Genomic DNA, 27,943 nt, shown 5'->3' with positions numbered 1-27,943 from the left:
CTCCGGAGCCGCCGGACGCTGAGGTCTGCGCACGGGATTACGCAGAAGCTGAGTCACCCCGCAGGGGCTTCTAATCACCTTTGCACCGCACCGTGGGAAATCATGTTCTTTTTGTTCCTGTTGTGACAGTCTCTCCCAAAGTCCTTGCTCGGGCTGTCTCTCTCGGAGCTACTCCGCCTTAGCCGCACTTGCTCCTTGTTTTCGTCGCTTTCCGCCTCGGAGTCGCTCAGCTCCAGGTCGGGGCAGTAGCCGTCGTTGTCCTGGTAGGGAGCCCCCTCGAGCGGCGCCTTGCTCCACAGGCGCTCCTTGGCCGCCAGCCTCCGCGGAGGCTTCTCGCAGCACCGCAGGTCCTCCGTGGTCCTCACCAAGCTGTTGGTGGCCTCCTTGAAGGAGCGGCTGAAGTGCTCCATGGTGGCTCTGCGGAAGCCGCTCTGGCCAGCCAGGTGGGCGGCGAGCACGGGCTCCTGCTCGTAGGGCGTCTGGCTGGAGCTGTCCCTCTGGCTCACGTCCCCCGCGCGGCCCAGGAGCCCGTTGGAGCGGGCCGCCAGGCGCGCGCTCTCCAGCTGCAGCCGCCCGTTCCCGAGGGCGGCCTGCCCGTGCAGCGCGGCCTGCAGCGCCAGGGGCTTCCCGGCGGGCGGGCCCCGCGCGAAGTCGGGCGCCAGCGCCGGGCCGCCCTCCTTGGCCTCGCCGCGGGGCTTGCCCAGGCCGCCCAGGAGGCCGTTGCTGCGGCCCTCGTGCTGGTACCTGGCGTAGGGCTTGGCCTTGGCGTCGAAGGGCTCCTTGGGCGCCGGCGCGGCCCGCCGGCCGTAGGCAGGGCTGCCGTTGTCCGGAGAGAGCGGCCGGCTGCCCGGCTTCAGCGCGTGGTTCCGGCAGTCGCCCAGCGCCGACTTGGGCATCTTCAGCTTCAGGGTGATCCTGGGAGGCGGGTAGAACAGCGTGTTCTCTAGTGCACTTGTCAGGGTATGGCCTGGAGGAGGAAAAGGCAAAGGGGCAGGGGGGGAAAAAAAAAGGAAGTATTTGTTAAGAAAAGATCCTAACAAGTTGGACAGTCCGTTAGAAGCACCTTTAATGAAAAGAAGCATTCGCGAATGATTAGTATGAAATTGTTTTAGGACATGAAAGCCACGAAAGTGAAAACTCTTCTAAGTTATCTATCATTTTAGAACTTTGGTAAGCATTTTAGCATTGCCATTAAAAAAAAGCTCTTTTATTAGGGCTTAATGCCATCAAATTGACGCAGTCTGAGATACATCTGAAGTCATTCCAAGAAAACTATAAAAAAAGGTTCAGATTCAGTTTTCTATAGAGAAAAAGCAATCCTTTAAACTGAGTTTTAATTTGGATTTAGTTCAACTCTCTGCTTTGTATTAAAAAATTCTCTACCCCTTAAAAACCCTTCCATCACATGTATCACCATTGCAAAGTGCCCATCAAGCTATCTAATAAGCTTTAAAATAAATTTAATAGACATTTCTTAAAAAAAAAAATACTCACACGAGACCACATATTGTTTTAGAGTACTGCTGCTTCCACACAGTACTATTCTGATCCAAAACCCTTTTCAAAAAGCTTGCCTGTGCTAATGAAACCCACTTAGAGGGGTGGAGAAGAAAAGTAGAGACTTCACTCTAAACAAACTGGCTAAAGAAAATACAGTATCTATCTTCCATCATCAAGATTTTCATTTCATACTTCAGGAAGAGCTGCCTTCCTATTAAAAATAATCACATATATTCTTCCTTTTTTTCAAATGTCATGTTCCTTATTTAAGTTCGCTCACTAGAAAAATCAAGGGCAGAGTTGGTTTTGCTACATTGGCAGTCACTGTTCACCACTAAAACACCAAGTATAAAAGCCTTTTTGAGAATGGACAGAAACTGCAGCCCACGAGCTGAGGAATTCTTTCCCGGGCTGCTCATGAGGCACAAGCCAACAGGAGAACAAGATTTCTATCAGTCACTGTCTCCACTTGCACCTGAAGAGAGCAACAGCTGACAGCCAGCAAAAAACTGCTTTTTAGTGGGATAAAAAAGCAGCAGCAGAGGCCCTGCTGCGGGGAGCCAGCACCACAGTGGGGTGAAAGCTCAGCATGAGAGAGCCGACAGTCTCCAGAGGCCTCTTCCAACCTCAGCCGTCCTGCGATTCTGTGATTCACGGCACCCCATAACTATGGGGCACAGACCTGAAGCGCTCACGAGAGAACAGACACCCAAGTAAATACCTTATAAGACTAGGATGTTTTGTGCATGTTGTTAATTTAGTTGACTGAATAATTGCAGAAATGATTTCAAGTAGATAAGAACACTGTGTAGCGGCATAGAGACACATAGTTAAAATCCGTTTTACATTTATATGATTACCTGCGGCAATTTCCTGATTAATGAGCTGGACTTGCAAATTGAAGACCTGTTCATGTACTTTACTGTGAGACAGCTTTAGTTTCTCTCTCCTGCTTACCATGTAGCAGAGATTTCTTACCTATAGAGACAGTAACAAGACTTTAGAAACAAACAAAAACTTGTGTGCAAAACCTCTTGGCAAACATCTTAGGAATATTCCTACTGAACATATGTAACTAACACCTGGAGGGGGCAAGGGAGGGAAACAGTTTCCTGCATTTTTGTTTAAAACAACAATTCAAGGAATACCTTGAATATATTCTGCAAGACAGTGGACTACGTTTCCATCTATTACAGCGAGCAAACAAAATTCTAGTTGAAAGAAAAGCACCTTTTGAAAACTCTCTCATCTGTTCCCACTACATGCTTTGCTGGGGATGTAGCTGTAGGCAAGACTAGATTCTCTGGGAACTGAGCAAAATGCTTCATGGAGTGAGTTATCTGCCAGTACAGCGCCACATAATTCTACTTTCAGTTACTAATTTTTGTTTACAGCAGTATTTCCATCCAATGCAGAGAAAACAGAAAAAGGCACCAAAAATCTTGATACAAAAGACGTGAAGGAGCCTGCGGAACAGCGAAGCAACATGGGGGTTCCTTGAAAGGTACCTGGCAGTCTCCCCAGAAACATTTCAGTTTCCCCACCTCGAGCTGTTCGGAAACTGCAGCCCCTCTCCCCAGAGTGGGAATTCCTAGATTCCAAAATGCTCTTCATCCCAACACATAACCAAGTGGAATCATCTTGCAGTGCAAGCTCCGAAAATTATAGCCAGGCAATATAAAGTATCTCCACTGAAAATATTTAACTTAATTTCAACCAAATTTGAAGCAAACCAACAGCTCTTCTAATGCAAAGAAAAAGATTAAGTGTTTTACTGGAGGATAAAAATCACAGTAGAAGCATATTAAGATTTTTGCATTTTGCTCAAAGGCTCCATCTTTTGAAACCATCTCCTAGCTGATAATCGAATACACCTAAGAGTTCACGCAACTACCAATAAAAAGGTAATTTCCTTTCCCTGGTGCTCAGCAAAGCCACAAGCAGCAGTGGACTCAGCGGCTGCTTTCAGACCCCAGACTAGAGCAGCCAGGACAGAGCCGGGCACGGCTAAAGCCTCTAGTTCAAGAGGGCAATGAGGAATCCGGCCTGGCAGCCGCCTGACAAAGGCAGGTGAGTGTGACTGGAAGCAGCACTTTGAGTGCCAGCACCCTGTTTTCTTTTTTTTTTTTTTTTCTTTTTTTCCTCTTTTCCCCCCCCGTGTGGGGTCAAGACTTACCGCACAAACCAACCCAACTACCTTCGTGCATGCAGCTATGCAGCTGTAAAGGGCACAGGGAGCAGACCCTGTTGCACGCTCAGAAACATCGAGCACACAAGCAGCTGCCCACCCTGGAGGGGAGCTTGGAGCACAGCAGCAGCACAGGGAGCACACCTCAGTCGGGCCCCGGGGTGACATGCGTGCGCGGTGGCCTCCATGGCTTTGGGCCAAGCTCTGTCTCCTCGGGAGCCGCGGGCCCTGCCGCCGGGAACGCTCCCCTCGTGCCGGGACGCCACTGGAGCAACGTCCCCGAGGCCCAGAGCCCTCTCCTTCAGGGTGAGGGATTTGGGCTACACAGGCGTTGGGACTTGGCCACACACACACACCTTACATACACACATTTACACACACATCCCATATATAATATTACACACATATCCCATATTTCCCTCTATTTAGATTTAAATTATCTGCTCAAGCTTCTGTCACGCTCATTTTTCCTCTTTGTCCATGGACAAAGATATTTTCTTTTCAAGCCTTTACCACTGAAGCTCTTACCCTCTCTAGGTCCTGCCTCAAATGCATGAACATCCTCATGCGAGTATGAATGCTATCTTCTTTGGGCTGCACCAAGCCATTTTCTTCATCCTCCTTGGGAGGAAACAAGGGTTTGTTAAAGTTACTTTTTCGTTTTAATTTCCAGTAATTGTAGATGAAATCTACAGCAAGTTTAGGAAGGCCCAGTTCTGCTGCAACATCTTCTACTTTCACCAGTGAGTAAAATTCTTCTTCCAGCTCTCGGAGTTTTTGGGCTCGCAAACTGGTTTTCTCACTTTCTGTTTGCTTCTGGTCTGACACACTCTTGGGGTGCTCATCAATGTCAGGCAGAGAATTCTGCTTGTTTTTGCTGTGCTTTAGGCAGTATGACTTGAACTTGACCTCATCCCCATCATCCAGAATAGTTTTCATCTCCAAGCTATGCTCGAAGGCACAGGTGACATGAAAGGCAGTGATGCAGCTTTTCACAGAGCACTGCGGATGGAGAAAATAAAATAAGTCACCATCAGCAGCAACAAATCAGAAGAACAGAATCATTTGAATTGTATAAAAGCGCATTCTTACAAAAACTCTTCTTAAGTACTGTTAGAAATGTCTATTGCACTCTCAAGCTAGCTTCGCTGGCTTTGAAAAAATTACTAACAGGTATCTACTAACAGAAAAAAATTACTAACCAGTATCTCCTGCCCCTGTCAGGAGGGCTACACATAGTTTCAAAAGCAACGTCCAAACTGGGCATTTCCTGATTTGTGAACAGAGCACTCAAGGGAATTCCCATTCCAGACCCACATCTTGAGCTAAGGGAGAGAGCACGGACAGCCACGAGGATGCAGCAGCCACGCAGCAGCCGTCCTTACTAGTGAGCGCTGCCGAACACAGGGAGAACAAAATCCAGAAACTACATCCCCCTCCTCCCATAGATTCCAGAGTCCCTACAGGGCAAGTACGTACCTGAATGCAAGCACCAGTTTTGAGTTTGCATAAACTACATACTAGAGCCCATCGGCTTGGGGGAATGTGGGACACCTTTGTGATGGGTTCCATCCTCTCCGGACAAGCAATGCTAACCTGTAAACAAAAACAGCACGGGAGGCGTTTGTTGAGGCAATAAAAACAAATTAGCCATTAATACAAGAAGAAGGAATAAAATCACATTTATTTCCTTGAAAAATTTCCATGTGGTCACACTTCACAGCAAATGACACTGCAACATCTCACAGGAAAAAAATGCTGTGGCATATCTACTGCTTTAACCTGGTTGCTGGAAATTGTCGTTCTTCAATGCATTTAAGGCATCTAATGTGCATGGTTATGAACCAATTAAGAGACTGTTAGCATATTTCCTTTCATTTTTGTATTTTTCTGACTGGCTGTAACAGGTCCAATTTAACAAGTACCAAGATACCAGTTAATCAAAATTAAAAAGGGTGTATGGGTGTTTCCTCTTCTTACCTGAAAAAAACTCCTCCTCTGTTTAAGATCCACAGACCCACTGCAATGGCTACGTCTGCCAGCTCACAGTTTGGGGCAGAACCAGAGGCTGCCATCAGGCAGCAGCCAGGGAAAGCCTGGCCTCCCTGCACTCCCAATGAAAGAGGCAATTCTAATACACTTATCCAGCTACAGACTGTATGATTTGAGAGACAATGCAATAAATTTATCTTATGAGAAGAAAGAAAAGTCTACGTCTTCTGACAAAGGCTAAAATCTTAGTTGGAAAAAATCCCTGGGGAAAAGGTGAGAGGAATCTGCACATAAAAGGCCAACGTAACTATCATTTTGATACTGGAAGAAAACGTCAGCTCAAACAACAAAGAAAGCAAGATGAGAAAGAGAAACATGGTACAATCTATCTGCAAATAAAGCTCAAGCTGTTTCTCAGAAGTCTTCATTGCAAAGGTAGCAAGATGCCTCGGAAAGGGCCTCACTTTGCACAAGACTGGAAGGAGAGGAGGGAGGCAGTAAGTAATGCTCTCATCAGGAAGAGATGACAGCCAGTTTCATCAGTTACGGCCTTCTTTATAAATTGATGGAAAAAGGACCAAGCTGTTCTCAAAGCTCACGAGCGGTTTCGCAGGACCGTGCTCAGCACTCACCTGCTTCTGCGTGCAAAATGAGAGTGCCTTCCACCAGCCTAGCCCGACCTTGCCCACGACAGAGCTGCCTACAAGTTGCATGGGTATTTCTGACTCTCGCCCCGACTCTTGACTTCTGCCCATCCCCGAGGGACCCACCGAGCAAAGGGCCAATCTTTGCATCCTCCGAAGCGTCCCCTCCCAAGAGGGAGGCGTGCAGCCACGGCTAAGGGAAAGCACTCCACACCTGGAAACACTGAGCACCTCGGCTTCACCCGACAGCACAGTGTGGAGGGAGGAGGTAGCACTAACGCGTTATCTAAGGCAGAGAAGAGCCTCTGGATTTCAAGTCATTCTCGGGGCAAGTTTTCTGAGCTCAAAGCCTTTCCTCTTTTAAAAGATGCCCTTTGAGAAAGCATGAAAGGAAAGAGACACTTAAGCTAAAAGACTCTAATGACAGAAGAATAAAAGGATATAAGGCAACGAGTACTGCTTGCAAAGTAAAACCCTCAGATTTCCCAGGCAAGTCTCTTGAAAAAAGCCTTTCAACAGCATTACCTCAGATGGGATGGGAGGGAAAACCATACAAGAAAGTGCTGAGCAAGTCAATGAAGGAAATTTTCTGGTGCCGTTGCCTCCAGCAACAGCAGCCCACGCTTGGTGACCCATCAGTTCCTCTTTTAGCCTTTTACCAGCAGGCATCCACGTTTACTGATCATTCATCCCTGCACTATGCCTTGTTCTCTTTTGTTAGAGGCTCAAAGGGGATTTCATTAGTCAAAGGGGATTTCCTTAGTTGTCTGCTTCCCTCTTGGGAGGTTTCACTGTGCTCTGGCTTGGGGAGAAGAGTAGGTCTATAAGAAAACCTACTCCCCCAGAAGCATCTCCAGGTACCTCCAGGTCTTCAAAATCTGGGCCCTTCTTGCGACAACTGTCTAGACAGGAAAAGACCAAGGTGTCAACATAGATTCCTGGGGCTTTCTCTGGCTTCCCTGGTGATCGAATTGCTGGACAAGTGACAGTGCAGGGGTCAGAAGGTGCCTGGATCCCAGAGGCGCTTCCCTCATCGCACCCATGGGGAGGCTGCCAGGCACCACCCGAGCCGCGGGTGCCGGCATCCCTCCGTGCTCCCTCCGGCTCCGCTCCCCGCTCCGGAGGGAGCGGCCGGCAGCACACGCTGCCTGCCCAGCTACCGGCTGGTTTCCATTCCTCCTCGTTCCCTTCTCACACCAGATATCATGGCAAATACGTGCAGAAAGGACTGGTCAGTTCCCCTCTCTCCCTGAAGGCTGAGAGGACACCAGCAACCGTGGGCAGGCCTGGCGGAAAAGCAGCGCTGCGGAGACACCCTCCTTAAAAAATCCAATCTATTCCCAGGACACAAGCTAGGAGGACGCGTTGTGTCTGCCTACGAAGTCAGCATCTTCCTCCGAACTGTTTTGTAAAAGTGAGGCCTGGCTGCTCCTGAGAGATGGCACTGCCCGACGTCCCTGTGCCAGCAGACGTGGCCCCGCGCTCAGGCTACGCCGCCTGCCGTGGCTGGATCTGCGGATCTTACCAGAAAGACGGCAATCGTTCTGAGCACAAAAGTAAACACAGAGCCAACCTACACATAAATGAACACTCTGATTTACAGAATTGTGTGATGCTAAATTTGATTCGAAATAAAGAGTCAAATTAACTACACATATGCGCATACATAAAAGCCTTTATTTTGAAAATAAAGCATAAAAGGCAAAAAGACTCACCTCCCTACAATTCAGAAAGCTTTCAGTTCAAAAAAAAAAAAGGAAAAAACATCTTCCTTATATGAATAATGCAATCCTGTCCTTTTTCTAAAGCAAGTGGCTGTATTGATGAAGAATCACACACCCACCAGAGCAGACAAGTGTCTGGGGCAATGGGAGCCGGCGGAGGAGCGGCTGTGCCGCGAGCACCAGCTCACACCAGCAAAGCTCTCCAGCAGGTCACTCAGGTTCCCTAACGACACTGAAGTGCTTGCTCAGTAAATGGAGGGGACAAAGTGGTTAATTAATTAATGGGACACGAGCTGGACTCTATCCCATCTTCACAGATTGTGCTGATTCATCAGAATGAAGTGCAGCCCTGAGCCACACAGATGCCTTAAATCACGAGAATGTAAAAAGGCAGAGGAAAGAACAGAGACAACAACAGAGAAAACATAAAAAAACAGAAAGGAGAGAGAAGGAAGAGAGAAAAGCTGTATAATCAGCGTTACCTCTGGAATCCAGAGGGCACAGCTCACATGTGCCCACTTGGTCCCTGTCCTAGTAGCCTTCATGGCACCTCCTCTTTTGGGACACAGGAGACACTGTGGATGGATTCCCAGCACGCACGTGCGACACAGCCAGCTCCCTTCAGGGACCTTCAGGATGCCATAACACGCCTTGGAGAAACCATATATTGAAATCATTGCACTGATAGGATTTTGCACACAAATGTTCATATTAATTTTCAGATGGCACAAGGCTTTCAAATACTACCATCACTGCTTGGCATCACAGATGAGTATTTAATCCTTTTCTAATTCCTTCAGATAAAACTAATCAGGGAATCAAAGATAAGCAGAGTATAAAATGTCTTTTTTTCCCCCCATTTCTTTTTAAAAGATGCCCATTGATATTTATTCATATCTAAAAGCATCTCCACTGTGACTAGAAAATAACACTGATATAAAGCAACTCAGTATTTGCTTCTACTGGCTTTACATTTCTGAAGCAAAAACATGCAGGCATCCCTTCAGATTACCTTCTGCATATGATCTGCTTTTCAAGTTGTGGTTTCCCACCATTACAACCTAACATAATTCTACTGAGATGTGAAGGGAGAGGAGCTGCTTAACTGAAGACCGTTCCTATGACGTTACCTTTATGGTAGTGAGAACTGTTTGTCACTTCAAACATTCATACAATACTGCAACAAAAGTTACAGCATATACTGATGTGCTGGTTTCCATGCCCATTTCCTCAGCATTGCATTTAGCCCTCCAGCAAATAAGAATTTCAAGCACTGCTAAATTTGACAATTAAAAAAGTCCATTTTCTTGTTCAAATTTATAGTGGTTCGTAACATAACAGCTAAGCACACACGCACACGGGTATACTGTGCTGCACAGAGAAGCATCTTGCACCTCACAGTATCTCAAACAAGAGAGGTTGTCAACAAGGTGCAGTTCTCCAAAACTCAAATGAGAGAGTATAGGTTTCCTATGCTTGCTTTCCCAGCTTTCTAAGGTCTCGGTATTTAATAAAATAATAATAATAAGATGTGTGTATATATATAAACATAAGTTACTGCATATTTATGTCACATCCTGTGGGGAATGGGATTTTTCTGAATGAAAAGCCATGTGAGGAATACTCCAAGCCAGGCAGCCCAACCCGTGCACTTTTAGAGGATGGAGCCCGTTGCCACTGCCAGGAATTCCCAGCAGAGGGCGACGCAATCCAGCCTTTACAAGGGATTTTTCCCTGGTCACAGCTGCATCCTTACTATGAGACAGTGCCCCTCTTGGGTTACTTTAAGCTCACAGTTCATTTAGAGGCTTGCAAATGGGCAGAAACCACATTCTAATGTAAGCCGGTCTATCAGTCGAGGAGGCCCAGACTCAAAGGGCAGAAAAGGGGGCTCCACACCCCCCTTGCTGCCTCCAAACCTGTGCGGGGACGCCAGGCCCGGCAGCGCTCCGGGGAACAGAGCGGGTCAGGATCACACCGAGCACGGACACCTCTGCTCTGCTACCTCATGGCCAGCGCCAGGTCCCCAGCTGGTTTCACGACCTGCCTCCATCCAAACCAGGTGGACGGAGCCCGTGGGCACGGGGAAAACACAGCCCCTTTTTATTGCCGCCTGCCAGGCCCAGGGCACGAAGGCTCAGGGGGGACAGGACCCCCAGGGCAGGGAAGAAGCTGGAGCGAGCTGGCGATGGGGCAGCAGCACGAGCTCAGCTCTCCGGAGGGATCTGCAAGCCCCTGACCACAAATCCATCACTGTTTTCAGGGGGTGCAAGTGCGGGCTGCCGCTGAAGCAGGCAGGCCATGAAAATACTTTAAGAAGCCCTCTCAGCCTCACTTTAATTTATAGCACAGCCTCTCCCAAAACGTGATGCAGGGACCACAGGATTCGTGTCCTTCTCTTTACTGCAAGGATCGCTGCTCCTGGCTACGTGGAGCTCAAGCAGCACAAACTCCAGGCTACGTTTGCCACCCTGTGAACGTAAGCAGGGTTCAGCCTGAAAGCACCGTTGCTGCAGGCGCTTCTTTTCTAAAGAAAGAAGAATCTGCTAAGGTGCCCACGTGTGGCTTGACATGCCTGAATTTGGGCTGACCATGTCCGGCCAAATAACTAGTCAATCAACAAGAGGAAAAAAAAAAGTTCTGAAAAAAATAATTCTGAAATTCTTTACAAATAGAGAGGATGCAGCCCTGTCTCCAAACTTCAAAGGTGGCTTCAAAAATGGGGAAAAAATGCATATGGTCACAGAGGACCGCAATACCACAATTCCTGAGAACTCACTTCACGTTCCTTCCCCAAACTAGAGTTGCCTTTACACTTCCTAGGCCACTAAATCTACGGTAAGCGTCCGAACACAAACATTTCACGCAGCGTCGCACCACCCTTCCTACCTAGAGCATCTCAGAGCCCTCCAAACCAACATCTACCTCTCGCTGAACCTCCCCACTTGCCAGGGCAAACCCAGGCCACGGGGCAGCGCCCACGCTCTGCGGCCACTAACCTGATGGACGCAGATGTTGCACTTGTCACAGAAGACCATGTCGTTGCCATCCTCGCTGTCGGGGGAGCGGCACACGTCGCAGATGACGTCCTCGTCGTACTCGATGCCCAGGCCCTCCTCGGTCTCGATGGCGTGGTTCATGTTCTCGTGGCAGTGCCGCTCCAGCACCTCGATCGTCCTCTCCATCGTGTTCTCGTCCAGGGGCCCGCAGCCTGCGGCGGGGAGGACAATCTCTAGCAACTAAAGCAGTACAAAGCATTCGCCCTCCCCATCGCTTATTAGAAGAGACCAAAGAGACAAAAACAAGCCTTTCCACACTCACTGGTTTACTCCAGTGCTGCTCTCTAACTGCAAATAGCTCTACTACCAAAATACAAATTTCAGTTGTATATAAGACTGTTCCTCAAGAAAACAAACAAAAAAGCCCAGTACAACATATAAGAGGGCAACTTCTGTAACTATTAGCTGCTCTGATACAACTCTCACCCCATCTCTATCACAGCAAGAAGAAACACTAATAATATCCAAAGTCAACCAACTGAATGTTCTTCACTTTGAAGAGCAACCTCCTAGGAAATAAAACTTAGGAAACTGCACTTTATGTCTTATGAAAATACACAAGTTGCCCCCACCCAATCTACACTGCACTAGCTGAGCAAAAAAAAAAAAAAAAAAAAAAAAAAAACAGATGGTTATGAAAACTGTCTTTCTTTTCACTAAACAATAGAAAAATACACTGATGGCAATAATTAAAAAAGGTGGTTAAGTACATATTGCATGTTCCCCTGAACACTACTTAAATGCTATATACAGTCACCGTTAACTTAAACTAGCCATAAGCAGAAGCACTTAAAAATTATTTGCTGAGTCTGGTCTTCAACCTGCAACTTCAGGACACTGTAGTTAGTGTATTTAGGGACTATGAGGTTCACAGCTACGGAGAGTCTCTAAATCCCTCCCAAAAGCTTCAGCCCCAAATGATGCTGTTGCTGCCTGTGGTAAAGATTGCAGCATCCACGTTTCAGAGACTTGCATCACTTGCAGTACAACACTATATGAGAACATGGCGACTGATTCACACTTCTTGGTGCAACTGCTAAACAGGCATGTGGAAAAGGTTAAAAAATGCTGACAGGCAATGTCTTCCACTACTGAACTGCTCATATTTTTTCACTCCCTGAAGTTAAGAAAAATCACAGACCATGCAGGTGGGAAAGGATCTCAGCAGAGCCCTAGCCCTTGAAACCAGAGTAGGCTGTTTATCCTGTCAGATCTTGAGTATCTTCACTGGCAAATATTTCTCTCCCTAAATGATTGGGTTTTGCAAATACCGGTCCTGTGTGTTCTGGTGAGCTTATCTTGCTCTTAGCTTTCATGTACATCCTTTTGCAGTGGAGCTCGGTCAGGAGTTTGCTGCTTCACCAGGCTGCTCTCTAGAAACATTTACTCGTCAGGACTGACCGTGCACACTTGCAGAAGATTCCCCTTCAAGTCCTGCTAGTTTCTCCCAACCCATCCTTCTGGGCTGCCTCCCAAACCCCATCAGTGTCTGCTGAAAATGCAAAATCTGCTCCCTGGGCTCCAGACTCCCCTCACTCCCTCAGGATCTTGGTCCGGCGCTGCCACTGATCCTCACACCCAGACAGACCTTCCTTGTTTGCAAACCCAGGAGAGGCTGAAACACCCACACATTTTTCCTACCTCTCCTCCATAAAGGATCCATCCATGGCAGAACACCAGCCATGCAGGCTACTGCCCTATATCTCAGTTATTTCAGTGATAACTCCAAGGCATTTTCCACTGTTCAATCCCCTTCATAGCCCTCAATACTCATAACTTGCAAGCAAAAAAAAAAAAAAAATCACTTAGCCGATTTTAAACCAGCTAACATGTGTGAAACTGTTAATAACCCAGCATGCAAGTTCCTTGGAACTCTGTATTCTCTGTATTTGGTAGGAATAATATGTTCAAGTAACTGAAACACCTCTGTTTTTCCTAGAGTTTTAATTGCTGAAGCCCTAAAATGAATTTCACCTGATGTGCATTTCTTCTCCTTCCTATCTTACTCTAGAACTGCATATGATTTTGGAGAAGCACTATAGGGAAGGCATTAACTGACCTAGCACCTCAGTGTTTTAAACCACTTTTTGTCATTACCTCGTTTTTCTTCAAGTCAACTCTCGAAGATCCTTAAGAGATCTCAAGAAAAAACTACAACTCAAATAGCATAAATTAGCTGCTGCTTTAAAAAATGGAACATATTGTGATGTTACCCATTTCTGTAAGCTCCTCATTTAGCTCCTGAAGCCAGAAGATGTCCATATCATCCAGGTCATAGCGACACACGGATTCTGCTAGTTCCAAAATGTTGATGTAACCGGGTTCTGTGGGCTCTTGGCTGGAACAGTGGATATACTTCCTGGGTCGTGTATACAGAACTTCCTTCACCTTTTCTGCTACAATCCTAGGTTGGGGAAAAAAAAATAGAGTTATCTACAGCTCTTTTCGATGTTACCAGTTGTAAAGGAATATATTGGCTCATAGGCTATAAACTGATCTGATAAGCACACCCAGGGTGGGGAGAGGGGATTCTGTAAGCCTATTCACACTAAAGATTTTAAGACTTGCTGTGAATATAAAGCAGTTTTTAAAATGCAAGGCTGTATACAAATCAGTAAATACTACTACTTTGATAACTCAAATACTTTTGAAACACATAAAAAATAATACACATAGACAGACAAAATCTTCAACCTTTGTTTTATAGTCTTCTTAACAGAAAGAAATCTTGTCAACCAGTAACCTTGAAGATACCGGCTTTTTAAGGAAAAGCTTCATTTATTCTACTAGGGAGGGAGGGGAAGAGATGCTTGCCTTTCTTACCTTTGCTTTGTAAGTGACACCATAGCCACATTAGAAATATAATATTTTTCTTATATGAGAACCATTCTACTGCTATGGAAAAATATGAGAACTAAAAATTATCCAAGAAGGCAGAAAAAGTGTTTTAGACCTCTCAATTATTTTGAAAGATAAAACTCAAGCGTGTCAGTATGAAATTGGCCTACGTGAATGGAAGGACTACCTCGGGTCAAAGTCAATCCCCTGAATGAAACACGAGAGCCCTGTAGGTTAGAGGAGGTCCGAGATATTGGATGGATCAGTGCCAGCACTGCCTGCTTTCCAGAACTAATCCTCTCCGGAAAAATGGAGGGAAGCAAGGCAAGAGGAGGAGGAAGCAGCAGCTGTGGAGTATTCCAGCTATCCTTACGGGACAATGTTGGCAAGAGCAATGATCTTCTGCCATTCATCCCCCTTCGCCTTGTCACTCCCCTCCCTCCCTCATTCCCCATGAGCTTTGCTTTTCTCTGTTCCAAGCAAATCCAGAGCAATTTTTTCTTTTTCCTCTGACAAAACAGTGCTGGTATTAGACGCAACGTGTTTATTTTTAAGAGCTGGGTACTGACAACAGTCCCAGTGGAAATTCTGTCATGCTGGCATCAGCACTTTCACTGGACAATTCATTTACTTGGTCTTGAAAACTATGCTGGCAGGAGCGCCTCCGTGCAGAAACACGCTGCATCCCCACGAGCAAGGGTTGCAGGAGGGCACCCTGCTGCCTGCCCCGGGCACGCACGCTCACACAGAGGGAAAGGAGAGGTTACCTAACACCCTCCTGCAGCTGAGACCACCTGACTTCTGCAATCATCAGCAGCTACTTAGGAAGACAGAAGGCAGAAAGGGTTAAAGCTTAAGGGAAGGAGACAAGGAGAGGGAGGTCTTCCACGGTGTTTGAGAGGAGTTAAATATGAAAAAAAGGCAAGGCAAAAAATATATATACAAACCTTAAGTTGAACTTAGCTTAAAAGGTTTATGCATAAAAAGGTGAGAGTTTCAAGGACACTCAAAAGCACAAATCCAATGGACTTCATGGTAGCTAATGCTCTGAAGTCGTTTAAGGGACTCTCAAGAGTTCAGACATCTCTGCTCTGAGGGTTCAGGCTCTCTGCTCTGCAGAGAGTTTGGCAGTCTAAGTTTGATCAAGATGAGCAACTTTGAAGAAACAGGAACTAACATTCACTTTCAGTCTTTGTCAAAACACACACTATGTAGATCTTCAGAACTCAAAAAGAAAAGTCTGTTTATTCCACTCTTTTTTAGGCAGATGATTAGAATTTGTTATAAATTACGAAATCAGCAAAGTACTCGTGTACAAATACCTACCAGGACAGAACGAACTCCAGAAATAGTGACCTCAAGTCAGGAAAATAAAACAAAAATGCAAAAGAAATGCAGGGTACAAAATTCTGAAGTGTATTTAAGGTCAGCTTCCCCTACAGATCATTCAAGCACAGCTTCCTTGTTCTCTTCTTAAGGCCACAAACAGGTTCTCAGCTTTGGCCAAGGGAGGTTGTTTTCATATAAAAGCAATCTGTACAGTGCTACAAAGTTCTGATCAGTCTTTTTGCAAAATGTATCAGGTATCAGCTACTACAGATTAGTTGCTACTGTTCAATAATAATATATATGTGTATACACATATATATACACGCTTGATAGTAATGCTTTTCAGGTAACATAAAAACAGTGCAAGGTTGTGTGTGTGGTCTTTTTCTTCCATTTATTAAGCCCACTACACTAAAAAGAGAGTATTTTTATCCATAGCTGCATGTGGTTTAGAGGAAAAAAGGAAATAAACACTCTTTTTTTAATCCACACTGTAGCCATTACAGCGTTGTACAGAAAGAAGCTGGACTGAAACGCTACAGAAGTGATTTCCAAATTAGTCCCAGTTTAATTTAAAAACATTCCTGAAGCCAGCCTGGAGACTGCAGTATTGCAGACTTAATATAACAACAAGGGTTATATGCTGACGGTACTTAGACAACCAATTTTTATGCAACCACCTTTTCTGAGCTGGTGTTTGGTGCACAGGGTCTACATTTAATCGCTATTACCTGAGAGAAGGTTGTGGAATAGTCTCGGGGCTGGCTGGAACCTGGACTCCTTTCTCCCATTCCTGCTTCCACGTGTCCGCAAAGATATAATATTCATCAGAGTTAACATGGTGAGAATCCGGCAATTTCATGGCACTAATGAGATCCTTACGGAACACCTGCAGAGAAAACCCAGGCAGCTTGCTTGAGAAAAGGGAGTTGCACCAAATAAACTGCTTTAAATAGTTTAATTAATAATAATTTAATTAGTAATATTTTAAAATAACCATTTTTAAAGGAGATTTTTAACTAATCTGCATGGAAACAAGGTATATATGTTGATAACTTTTGAGACAGAATACTGACAGGCAAAGCCAGGAACACGAGATGATCCAGATTATGCAGCACGAGAAGCAGTTTGAGCTAATGCACAACCACACTGCTGCTGAGCAAAGGAGGCTGTTTCAGTGTCCAGAAAGAGGGGAAAAGGAGGACTGCATCTGATTTAAGTAGCTTCAAGAATCCTCATCATATTACTTCCAAACAGCTTGTTTTACTTGCTAGAGTGTACGCTTTAGCCCAACGTAAATACAAGATAGCAAATCCTTTCATTTCACAGACCTAAGCTACCTTAAATTGCCATATTCATCACACAGGCTAAGAACATTTGCAGTGACAGTTGCCATGGAGAAACTGATGCAGAGGAATTCGTTCATCCCTCAGAACCCTTTGAAGTTTTACTGGTCAGTATCTTTGGGATCAAAGATGAACAACTGCCTCTGTTAAAATAAGAATTCTCTTATCTTTACCCCAACTCCCCACGATGCCAACGCGCCAGCAGTCTGGTTTCAAGAGTCTTCAGCAAACCTAGAAAGAGGAAACTTGCCATCTGAAAACCACACGAACCCCAGAACACCTCCACCGAGGACATGCAACTCTCTGGCTTAAAAGGGTTACCTTTTTTAAAACAAGCAACCACAACTACCAGTTGCCTGAGAGCTTCCTATTGGAACTGCCCTCCAAACACCCTGCACACACAGAAAGGACATAGGCACCCTTTGGGTTTTTTTTTTGCTGCTACTCTGTATCAGTTTACATTCATAAAAGCAAACACGGCCTTTGCACTCCCCCCAAAGCAGTATACATTTTTTTTGATGCGTATACAATGTGATTTATCCCACTTAAAAGATGCTTTAATTTTCTTGATTATAAATACAGAAGCAGGTCTATGAGAAACACTCAAGCAGTGCAATTCCAAAGAACTTCAGAAGGGAAAAACAAGACAACAAATCAGAAATGCAATGACTGGTTTAATTAATAGAAAAGATACTCCTCAAATCCTATCTGAGATAGTGCTTTTCAAACTGTCTTTCAGTCCCTGACAGAAGCAGAATGCTCCATATCAAACAGCACTTCTTAATACTAGATGAAAACCACCTCTAAAGGCATCAGTATTCAAACTACCCTGCTTAGCAGCAAATTCATCCTCCCATCATCCATTATGTATGCGGGCTGCATCATCTTCATTTCTAGAGCACAAATCCCTTGGAGCATGGACTATTTTTTGGTTGTGGTGCTGACCATACCATCACCGTGCAGCTATGCAGACTCCTGTGCTGCAGATCTCAAAAACTGACAGCGCTGGTATCGCTGAGGGTGAAGGACTGACCTACACAGACACAGTTGATGAAACCTTAAGGAACCCGACACGCGAGGAAGATTTCCCCTCCTTTCCACGCACACGTGGAACAGGAGTGCTATCCAGCCCCTCCAGGCCCCTGGGGTCACTGCCCGGACACCAGCTGCTTACGGCTCTCGTCGCGTCGTCGCACGGGGCCAAGCGGGGGCTGCCCGCAGCCAAACGCGCTCGGAGGAGGACGCGTGGGATGGCAGGCGTCTCCCACGTGCTCCATGGTCGCTTTGTTATGGAGGCAAAGCAAAACACCCAGGGGGGTCCTAGGACAGGTTTCTTACAAGTTAAGTAAACTCTGCTTCAGCAGGCCGTTTCGAGGCTGCAAACGAAGCCAACTCAACAACAACAACAGCACAGACACGTTCAGTATTTCGCAGGCCAGCTTTTCGCCGCAGTGGAGCCCTTGCGGACACTCCATGGAAAAACAACGCCGACCTTCATTAACTGAATCCGCAAAGCTCAAGCTTCAGCCCAAGCTGCAGCACAGGCTGTTCCCTCTTGAAAACTGTCGCCCTCCTTCCTCGGCTAGCCAAGGAAGCGCAGCAGTCGTGTTTCTGTCATCCGGGGGAATTACGGATTTATGTGGTTCTTCGATCCAGCCTACAGAAAAATGTAAACGTCGCACAAGCAGCGTTGCATCCTAAACACGTACCTGAGCTGCGCATGCCCGTTTACGTGAGGAAGACATTAGAGCTGTAACTGTTTCAAGTAAATTTCTCATGCAAACATCTCATAAAGCAAGGACATTGAAATACAGGGTTGTAACACTGGCATACCACAGGCAAAACTTACTGGTAAAACAGTATTTTTGCGGGTAAGTCTTCTGGATTGCTGCATGTAACCACATATTTATCAAGCATAGTGACCTCATGAAACACAATAGCAACTCCACAGATTATCATGAGTTATACTTGAAAAGTATTCTGCAGTGATCAGATGCTTTTCCTATTCACAGCATCTGCCTTTTCAGATTTGATCTACACGCACCTATACTCACATAGGTGGTGCTTGCATTTATCCACCAGAGCTCTCTCTACCTCATGTTAAAGGAGTGATAAGGAATTCGGTGTTTCTCCAGCTTATACTATTATGCCTAGAGGAAGTTTCTAGTGGAGAGGGAGGAAGAAAGAAATGGAGCTGAACTGGAGGATGAGGGAGGGGAGAGAAGAGGAACATCTTCAGAGCTGGCCACTTTCCTGAGGCCAAGCTCTGCCACGGCAGGGATTCAGGGGCAAAAGCACAAGGTTCCTGCCTTGACAAGTTGCTCTTCTCCTTCTGAAACCTAGAATATAACATTAGTAAGCTCCAAGAAAATGAGGATGTCTAACACTGAAATGCTGTTCTATCTTGAACATGAAAAGCACAGTACCTGCCTGTCATAAGGAAGAAAACACCTTCAAACAGCAAAATTACTGTTCAGACTGTTCTTGATGGAATAATGGTTAAAAAAAAGAATCCTTTCTACTAATGTTACGTTTTCCTAAGTCTTTTCTCAGACAGCCCTTTCTGCGAGCTGCCCGACAGGCACCCGCTGCACTCCAGCGCCCTGCCAGCCCATGCAGCGGGCATTAAGGAAAGAGCTTCCCCAAGGACGCCCTGGCTCCAGAGCTGTACTGCAAAGCCACGAAAACAAAACGCTGCCGCATGTTCTCCCACCAAGCAGCTCAGGCACTCATTTGATCATCTCAGCAGGAAACAAAAGGGATGGTAATATCTGCAACGCCAAAGACCACCTGCTGCCAAGCACGGGTAAAACCTAGGCCCTCCCCAAACAAACCCTCTTCCTTTACTGAACCATGAGGGACAACAAGCAGCAGCTTTTCAGTCACCTCAAAACAGCTGTGGTTCTCACTATACATAAAACACAAGCCTTCAGCTTTATTTTAATATCACTTTGCAGCATACCAACTGAGAAGACTTGAAAAATTAGCATGTCTAGCCTGGACTAACAGGGAATTCCCACCCATGTAAGAGGGAACAATATTCTTTAAGAAATAGACATCCACTGCTAGCTAAACCTAAGTTCACATATATTTTAATATTTAACTACTATAAGGAGGGTCTTATAGAAAGATGAGATGACTCGTAAGCCCTGCTTAGCATGCAAAACTGTTTTGACTGAACTTTCATTTAGGTACCAGCAAATCTTAAGTTTCAGGGGAAAATGGTTCAGCAGTTTGCCTAAATGAGATTAACGAAAAATGTATTTGTGTAACAATCTTGCAAAGATTTTGCTGAGAAACTAGTATTTCCTTCACACTTCAAAGCCAGGGCTTGAATCCGGAAGAAGAATCCTCGCTCCTTGGTCGAGGCTGCCTGTTCACCCTGCAGTGAAAGCTGGACTGGATTTGCTGAAGCTGTGGCAAGATTTTAGCTGCCTTTACAGGGACGCGCAAGTGTCCTAAGCCTTTAAAAGCTACGTTCTACACAGATGCTCCAGGAATGCACATGCTTGGCCCCCTTGTGCCACTAACACCAGCGGTACCACAGAGCAGGGGAAAGAGCTATGGGTTACACACTTTATTTGTTTTCAGAGTTCTGAAAGTTTTTCCTCTTTGCAAGTTATGCTACAAGATGTCCAAAGAAAGTTAATTTCACAGAATCAAAAATCTGTAAGTGCTTAGACAAAAGGCTATCTATGGCTTTAACAAGGACTCCTGCAAATACACTACGAAAACATCATCCTCACAAGACCCTCCTGCATTCACTCTGGGAATAAATCCAGACTATACAAAGAATATGTTTTTTTTTAATTCCTGCAGGATCCCTATCCACTGAAGATGTTGGCAGGATGCAATTAGCAGAATAGAGCATTACAGAAAAAGAGCAGCACCAAAGCTGCTGAGGGGGGTTCTTGGCTATGCAAGGGCTCCTATAGATGTTTCTGAACAACTCAAGCACCAGATCTGCATAGATGTTGGGGCACCTTCTGCTCACGACCAAGGAAAATCTAAGACTGCATTTCCAAACAGCAACACATCTCTTGCCACACACCCCTATAAGCTTCTGCTGAAGCTGACACATCCCCTTGCTCATTCCTCTCGTGCTACCCTGGTGCATGCAGGAGAGACCAGGGGAGAACTGGAACAAAACAGCAGAGGCCTCCTGATGCGGCCACTGGGGCCGGGAGTGGGAGCTACCCCTCCAAGTTCAGTAACTCGTGTGTTCATTGCTCTTCTGTTGTTCGGATGAAAGGAGGATTTCTCCTGGATTGCACCTAATTGCTTCACTCCCGAGACTTCCCCTGGTGCCTTGCAGGGCCCCTAGTGAACCAGCAAAATGCATCTCATTTTCTCACGTCCAATATCTATCGAGTCAGAAAACCCACTGTTCAAGAAACAACAAGCAGTGTTTTAAAAAAGGTAAGAGCTGCTTTTTTTTTTTTTTTTTTTTTTTTTTTTTTTTTTTAGTATTATACTCTTAGAAATCTTTTATGGAAAACAACATGGAACGACACTGAACAGAGAGGGATGAAATAGCAAGTGATTTTCTGAAGTCTTGTTCACGACCCATCCCAAAGGCCAGCTATGAAATTTCATGTGCCAAACACTTGTGGGCATTTTCAGCAAATTACACAAGAGGTTTTCATCATGTTCTGGGTCAAAGCAGCTTCTTGTTCACTTCAAAAGAACGCAGTCTTTTTTTTAATTCTAAAGCCAAGGCACCTAACAAGCATCCAAGCTTATTCTACTATCTCACCTCCAGGGTAAAACACACTCAGCAAAGTTTACAGGCACTTCTAAAGCAGCAGCCTACACCTAAAATCACCACGTGAATAATAAAACTGAAGCCCTGCTGTAGTAAGAGCTACCAAAAGGGTAACACAGTCACATTAATACCTAGCTACACCTAACCTCTTACAAAGGCATTTTGCAGGGTGCGCAGAGGGCAAAGCTCGAAGGGACACAACCTTGCAAAACGTGGTGGGCATGAAGTAGGAAAGGCAGAACTTTTCCAGCTGAGGCCCTGCAAGCTGGGCATGAAGTTTCCAAATCAAGGTGCCTATTATATAAAGGAGCCTGGAGTCTCAAGGCAGTTTCTATATATATAAAAAAATAACAACAATAAATGGAAAAAAAATGGAAATGAAGTTCTAGTCCCAGGTGCACACATTGCCTGGAACTGAAAAGCTAATGTTTAAAGAGCTGAAGCAGACAAAAATAAATGCAGGGTTAAGTTTCCATTCTTCAAAGGAAATATCAAAATAATCTGGACGTGTCCTGCAATAAAACCTCATCTACGAACTCCCATTTTATTTTTTAAGAACTCTCAAATTATTTTTACAGATCATTTAGGCCTCAAGCAAATGAAATATTTTACTTGTCTCCAGAGTAGCCATGGATCTTCCTGGCCTCCTCTGGAATGCCAGGAAATGCCAGGAAACCAGATACAAACCAACCCCACCTAACATCACGTCTCTGAGCCAGAGGAACATGCCAGAATTGTGTAAGAACTCACCAAGTTTCATCCTGGCTGCTAATCAGCGCTAAGCTTTAGATTTGGGGATGCAATTCTAACAATTTTTATGGCCTATTACTTATGCAGACAGTTAGAAAAACCTGCACCTGTCATCATCAGCCTGGTTCCTTTTTAAATCTTGCTTAATTCCCAGTCTCAACAGCTTCCTGGGGCAGAGGAGCTGCACGGCGCAAGGCCACAGCACTCCCGACTTCCAGCCTCGTGGCCTCCCCGCGCACCCTTCCTGCCCAGTTCCTCTGCCGCGAGGACAGGCACCACCAAAGCTCCCGGCCGGTCGCTTTCCGACCAGGAACACTTTGCTACCGTGCCTGCTCATGCAGTTCCAGAGGTGAAACAGCGTTTCCAAAGCGCCTTCCCGCGCTCCTCCTGCCTCTTGCTAGAGGGTTCAAACAGCCTTTCCAAAGCAGTACCTCAGAGGCAAAGGTAACCAGTGCGCTCGCACTTCTGCTTTACGTAAAGCAGTGTAAATTCTTGCATCAACTAACCCGTGCAGGCAAAAACGGCAGCTGCTTTCCAAAACGCATCAAGGCAAGTTTGTCAGAGGGCTTGAGAGGCCCATGCAGACGGGGCAGCCGATGCAGCTGCGCAGGGCACATATTAAGCAGTGAGTTGGCCTGTTCATTCTCTGGATACCTGTTTCAAACCACAGAAGGAGCCAGATCCCCTGGACAAGGAGCCCAGACCTACAAGGTGCTCCCCAGGATCAAGGTCTATGATGCGCGCAGTTAAGCACCCGTAAAATCCAAAAGTTTCACTTACCTAAGTAATGGAAGCAGATGATTTACTTGGGGAAAACCAGTTGCAGCTCACATGATAACACAGCTACAATATGGGATAGAACCTAGGATTGCTGCTCAGGGATTCAAAACCCAGTTTGCCAAGACAAGTAAAATCCTACCATCTTATACGGGCTATATATGCATATATATATGTTTTTTTTAAAGCACAATCCTAACAACTCATTTACAGATGTAAAAGGGAAGAAGGACTTCAAGAAAATCTACATAAGCTTGAGTATCACAAATTTCTGTTCTCTTTTGTGCCTCCACAAACCTTGGAGAAAAGGAGACATTCAGGACAGTCCAGCTAATAGTGTCTCCCTGCAAAAAGGATTCCAACTGTTCTACCATCATTTTCCACTGCAACTTCTGCAGATAGGAAACTGCAAAGTACAGGGTTCGTGATGAGCCAGACATCCAAACGCCTCCTACCTTACCGCCCGCCAACACACTAATGTTCAGGCCAGCACGACTCCCATCTCCATTTAAGTCCATAAGGGGCAACGCTGCAAACAACATGCGGCCTGCCCCCTCACAAAGCTTTTGTGCTACATGCAAGTTTTATACCACTGGTATGCCTGCAATTTTAATACAGTTTAGCTATCCAAAGCAAATGCTAAGGCTAATTAGGTAACAGAATCTTGAGGTTGCCCTTTCTGCAGTTTGCGACACGTTAGCACCCAAAAGCAGAGCACGCAGAGCAAGCCACAGCTGGGCCTCTAAAATGACCTAGGGAAACACTGTACTCTGAGGAAGCACCATTACACACTTGCTCCATCCTCCTCCTCTGCTCCAAGGAGTGATAAATGGGCCCCAGGTCTGACTCAGTAATGTTGCCTTTGCATTCCTGGAGGAACTTGGTAAACCAGGCCCTGGGAATGGGTTTGGACATTTACACCCTCACATTAAATCACTTGGCTCCACAGAAGTCATCCACGCGCCCACCTCGACTCAAATAAAACCTAATCTGGGGCTGAGCCATCCACAATTAGGGCTACTCTGCGTTTTCCACAGGCTGCCGCGGGAGAGCACGGCATATGCTGACAAGTCCTGCAAGGCAGCTGGCAAAAACAGTAGAACCCTGCTTGTTGGTCACAGTACAGAGCAAAGTTTTGTTTGGAAAGATTTGGGTAAGCAAGAATACTTGGACTGTGGATGGCTGAGGAAGTTCAAAAAAGCCTAAGCATCCATATGCAATTTAATTGAGAAAACCAGGCTTACTGGCACAAAGAAAAATTAATGTGTGAGGACCGTGAACAAAAATATTCCCAAACAGCTATTTATAGCTTTGACCTTTTTGATTTTCTGCATCACTAGCTGAAGAAAGAGCCTGCTGCCTGGCAAGCGGAGGTGAGGGAAAGGAGACCAGTGCCCGCTTGCCAAAAAGATCCAGCGCTAAAATGGATGCTGTTGGCTTGGAATTTTAAGTTTCTATAAAGCAGCTATTCAACAACTATTACTACAATAAATTTGTGCCGTTATAACAACATGTTTTTAGAGGATGCGTGATGGGGGTCTCTCTCCAGTCTTGGTTTACACCCTCGTCAGCAGTTTGTGCATAAACAACCGATTTCAACGCTCTGCTGACAACGCGTTTCAGGCAATGCCCTATTCGGGGGATGCTTTTCTAGAGGTTGGGAGGAGTGTTTGTGCCTAGCAGAGGAAAAGAAAAGCTGGAAAGATATCCAAGAGCCTTGCACACAGAGGGTATAGATTATTACTGTCATCCCACCCTCCCTTCCCTGCAGGCCTCTAAATTCATGGATTTTCCCTTCCCCCCCTTAAATACTGTTTCAAGAACACTTTGGGCATTGGTCCAGAAGAGGAAACATTCTAAGGTTCAAGATTTATTCAAAGTCACCCCCCTCCCCCCACCTCTTTTTTTTTTTTTGGGAGGCGGGGGTGGTGCTTAAAAGAAAACTCGTGAAATACTAGGGGAGTAAAAGTATTTCAAAACCTGGTAACAGTGCTGGAATGAGGAAGTTATGAAACACTTATCCAAAATTCAGAGCATACATTCTAGCTGTTGCTGTACAAATTTTTGTGTTTTCAAATATTAAAGGGCTCGAGCTTTTTATCTTGGAACAGGTAGCAGATCACGGGAGGAGGAACTGAAACCCCCGCTCATTTTAATTCCTAGAAAGTGTGTAAACAGGAATGGGGCACACACAGGACACATCTTCGCCATTGCTTCTCCTACGTCAGGGCACACACAAAGAGAGCGCGCGTGGAGCGGAGGCAGAGCGCGCAGCAGCAGGAGGACCCTTGAGAGGAAGGGCTGCGAGACGAAGCTGGGGAGCCCGGCAGGGACGTGCGACGGCGCCGAGGGCTTCGCTGCCGCGAGCGGCGAGCCCAACCCTCCGCCTGCTCCAGTTCCCGTGTGCTCAGGTTGTTTGCGGTTGGGCTCAGTGATCTGGAAGGTCTTTTCCAACCATAGTGATTCTGTGAGCAACCACTGCCAGATTCCAGGAGCAGCAAGCGGCTTTTGAGAATGAGGATTCTGGTTCTGAGAATTTTGAAGACCAACGTGTTTTGAAGGCAAAAACAGCAGGCTTTTCTTAACCTTCTCAGTGGCTGCAAATAAAGCATTGTACAGCTTTCTGTCCAAGCTTGCTTTTGTTGAAACATTTAGGCAAGTTTTTTGTTTCGTTTTGTTTTTTTTAAGAGGCAAATCAGTGCATTTTCTTTAACTAACTTGTTAAAAAATAAACTTCCAAGGAAAAGATATTTTCTGTAATATTTACCTTGTTTTTACCAAACTAAATTCATCTAGCAAGCAGCATTTAGGAAGGGGCATAAGGTAAGCTTGCTGAACAGCTCTTGTTATATGAACGCAATCTCTATGTTTATGCAATCTCCTACAGTAACATCCGAGTAGCTAAAAAGCTATCATTTGGTATGGTACAGAAAATTACTTCTGGGCCATAAGTCTCTGTATTAAATTGTACAGAAACTAAGTATTTTTTGTGAGTCTTTTTCTTTTTTTTTTTTCTTTTTTTTTCTTTTTTTTTCTTTTTTTTTTTCTTTTAATAGCCTGAGGCATCAACAGTCACACAAACATGGTGAAGGATTCATTTGGAGGGAATATGATAGAAAGTAAGGGGAATTAACTGCATGAAACATATCTTTCATTTGCAGTTTATTTTTGACTTCATGTCATAAGAAGCGAGCATCAGGTACGGAGAAAGTAGCCAATAAATCTCACCAGAAAAGGGCGAACTGGGGAATAGATTTGAACACAGAATCATATGTATACCCCAAAGGAGAGCAACTCAATTACAGTATGTAAATCCAATGAAAGTGGTAACAGGCATTTATGCAGAATGGTCCTAACACGTAAGGCTGGTGAAGCAAGAGCCTTTTTGAAAGTAACAACACAAAAGTGGGAAAAAATGACAAAAGATGAGTAAGCATTGTTCACACACATCCTGCAAACTGAAGTGTCCCACAATTTTATCCTAAAGGCAGGCATCCTTCCCATATACACACAAACCACTTTGCTTTCGCATGCTCTCAAATCACAAGACCATCTCAGATTTTGAGTTTCAAAACACAACTAGCTTTGAGGGAAGATGTACGTGCTACAGTTTGCAATCCCATCAGTCATCTGGGGACATCAACCACAAGTCCGGTAGTACTTGCATAGAGGGAAGAAATCGAATCATCGGGAAACTGACAGGCAACAAAAGGCCTTGGCGGCACTAGTCCAACGCTCACTACTTCAAGGCCTTGAAACATGAAAACAACACGATAAAAAGACCTACCAGCAGCCAATCCTTCACCCTGATTCTTACCTCAGCAGGTTTCTTTTGTTCATTTGCTGGTGTTTTTGACTTGCTTCTGTATTTAGCACAAGAAGAAAAGGAAGTGGAAGGACCTGTTAAAAAAACAGAACAAAACCATATTACAGCTCATTTCAAATCATTTAAATGCTCAGTAAAACACAAGACGCTCCAGCCTCTTGAATCATCATAATTCTTGACAAGAGGTGGGCAAAAAACTCCTATGCAGTCCGTAGGCTTGATTACGGCTCCTCCTGTTCCACTTGTTCTTTGTAAAACCACAGCACACTGATTTTAGACGTGCATTTTGCTCTGTCATACAAGTGTGAGTAAATAGAAACAAGCATGAAGACTGCTCTCCCTCATTTCCTATCTAGCAAAAAAATAGGAGCAGCAGCAAACTGAGGACAGAAAGCCTACAAGTTCGGTAAAAAAAGAGCAAACAAAAAGTAAGGATATCTAAGTACACTGAAAAGATACGGGGGCGGGGGGAAGTAGAGCATAGTGTTTAGACAACTGGCTAGTTCAGTACATGGTCCATTGATGACTTCCAAGAAAGGTGAGAATGAATTGCTATTAGGAGCAGAGTTACTCAATGGGTACAGATTTAGAAACAGACCAGATCCTGCCACATAGTTTTACATAGCTAAAGTGGAAAGGTGCAACCTCAGCCAGATGTGTGCCAAGTAACTTTTAAAACATAACTTTACTAATGCATGTAACACATTGACGCTGAAAAAATCAGGGATCAATATAAGAAACCTCAACAAATGCATGCTCAAACAGCTTTTCAACCCTGGAAATTTTAAAGTTGAGGCTCTGCACAGGACAGAACAACCCTGGCTTTTGAAAACTTTCTCTTGAGAGGGAAATTTCTGGAAAATTACAGATTTTTTCCCCCCAAATCTGAGACATACAAATTTCTACTGAAACCACATACAGACTCAAAATCTTATGCTGAATTTAACAATTCTGAGCTTCACTCTCCGCCAGTAAGAGCGCTCAGAACACCAAAGGCCGCAAGAAAATGAAATCAAGCAAGAAACATTTTTTTAATTAGAGAGGTGAAACAGTTTGCCCTCAAACCACAGAAGGAAACCACAAGGGGGTGATAGACCAAAGAAACACCAGCCCATATTACTCACTCTCATTGTCTGAACTGTCACTGGTGCTTAGATGCCTGTGGCGTTTCATCCTGACGCATCCTGAGGAGAAAGGGAAAAAAA

At 45.2% G+C, this 27,943-nt stretch overlaps 1 protein-coding gene across 1 annotated transcript; it reads right to left on the bottom strand.

Annotated features, from left to right (window-relative positions):
* Positions 1-6: 6 nt before the first annotated feature.
* Positions 7-27,943, bottom strand: JADE3 (jade family PHD finger 3). The gene is made up of 10 exons (XM_088521833.1): positions 27,863-27,943; positions 26,730-26,812; positions 16,006-16,163; positions 13,321-13,511; positions 11,048-11,259; positions 8,531-8,698; positions 5,168-5,284; positions 4,217-4,690; positions 2,361-2,478; positions 7-967 (listed from the first exon to the last, which is right to left on the bottom strand). The coding sequence occupies exons 1-10, from the start codon at positions 27,909-27,911 to the stop codon at positions 75-77; spliced, it is 2,463 nt and encodes an 820-aa protein (XP_088377959.1). The 5' UTR covers positions 27,912-27,943; the 3' UTR covers positions 7-74.

The sequence above is a fragment of the Tinamus guttatus genome, unplaced genomic scaffold (assembly GCF_059628265.1).
Source record: "Tinamus guttatus ecotype Peru unplaced genomic scaffold, ASM5962826v1 Tinamus_guttatus_pri_ptg000134l, whole genome shotgun sequence".
NCBI classification, from domain to species: domain Eukaryota; kingdom Metazoa; phylum Chordata; class Aves; order Tinamiformes; family Tinamidae; genus Tinamus; species Tinamus guttatus.
This window is presented reverse-complemented; position numbering and strand designations above follow the sequence as displayed.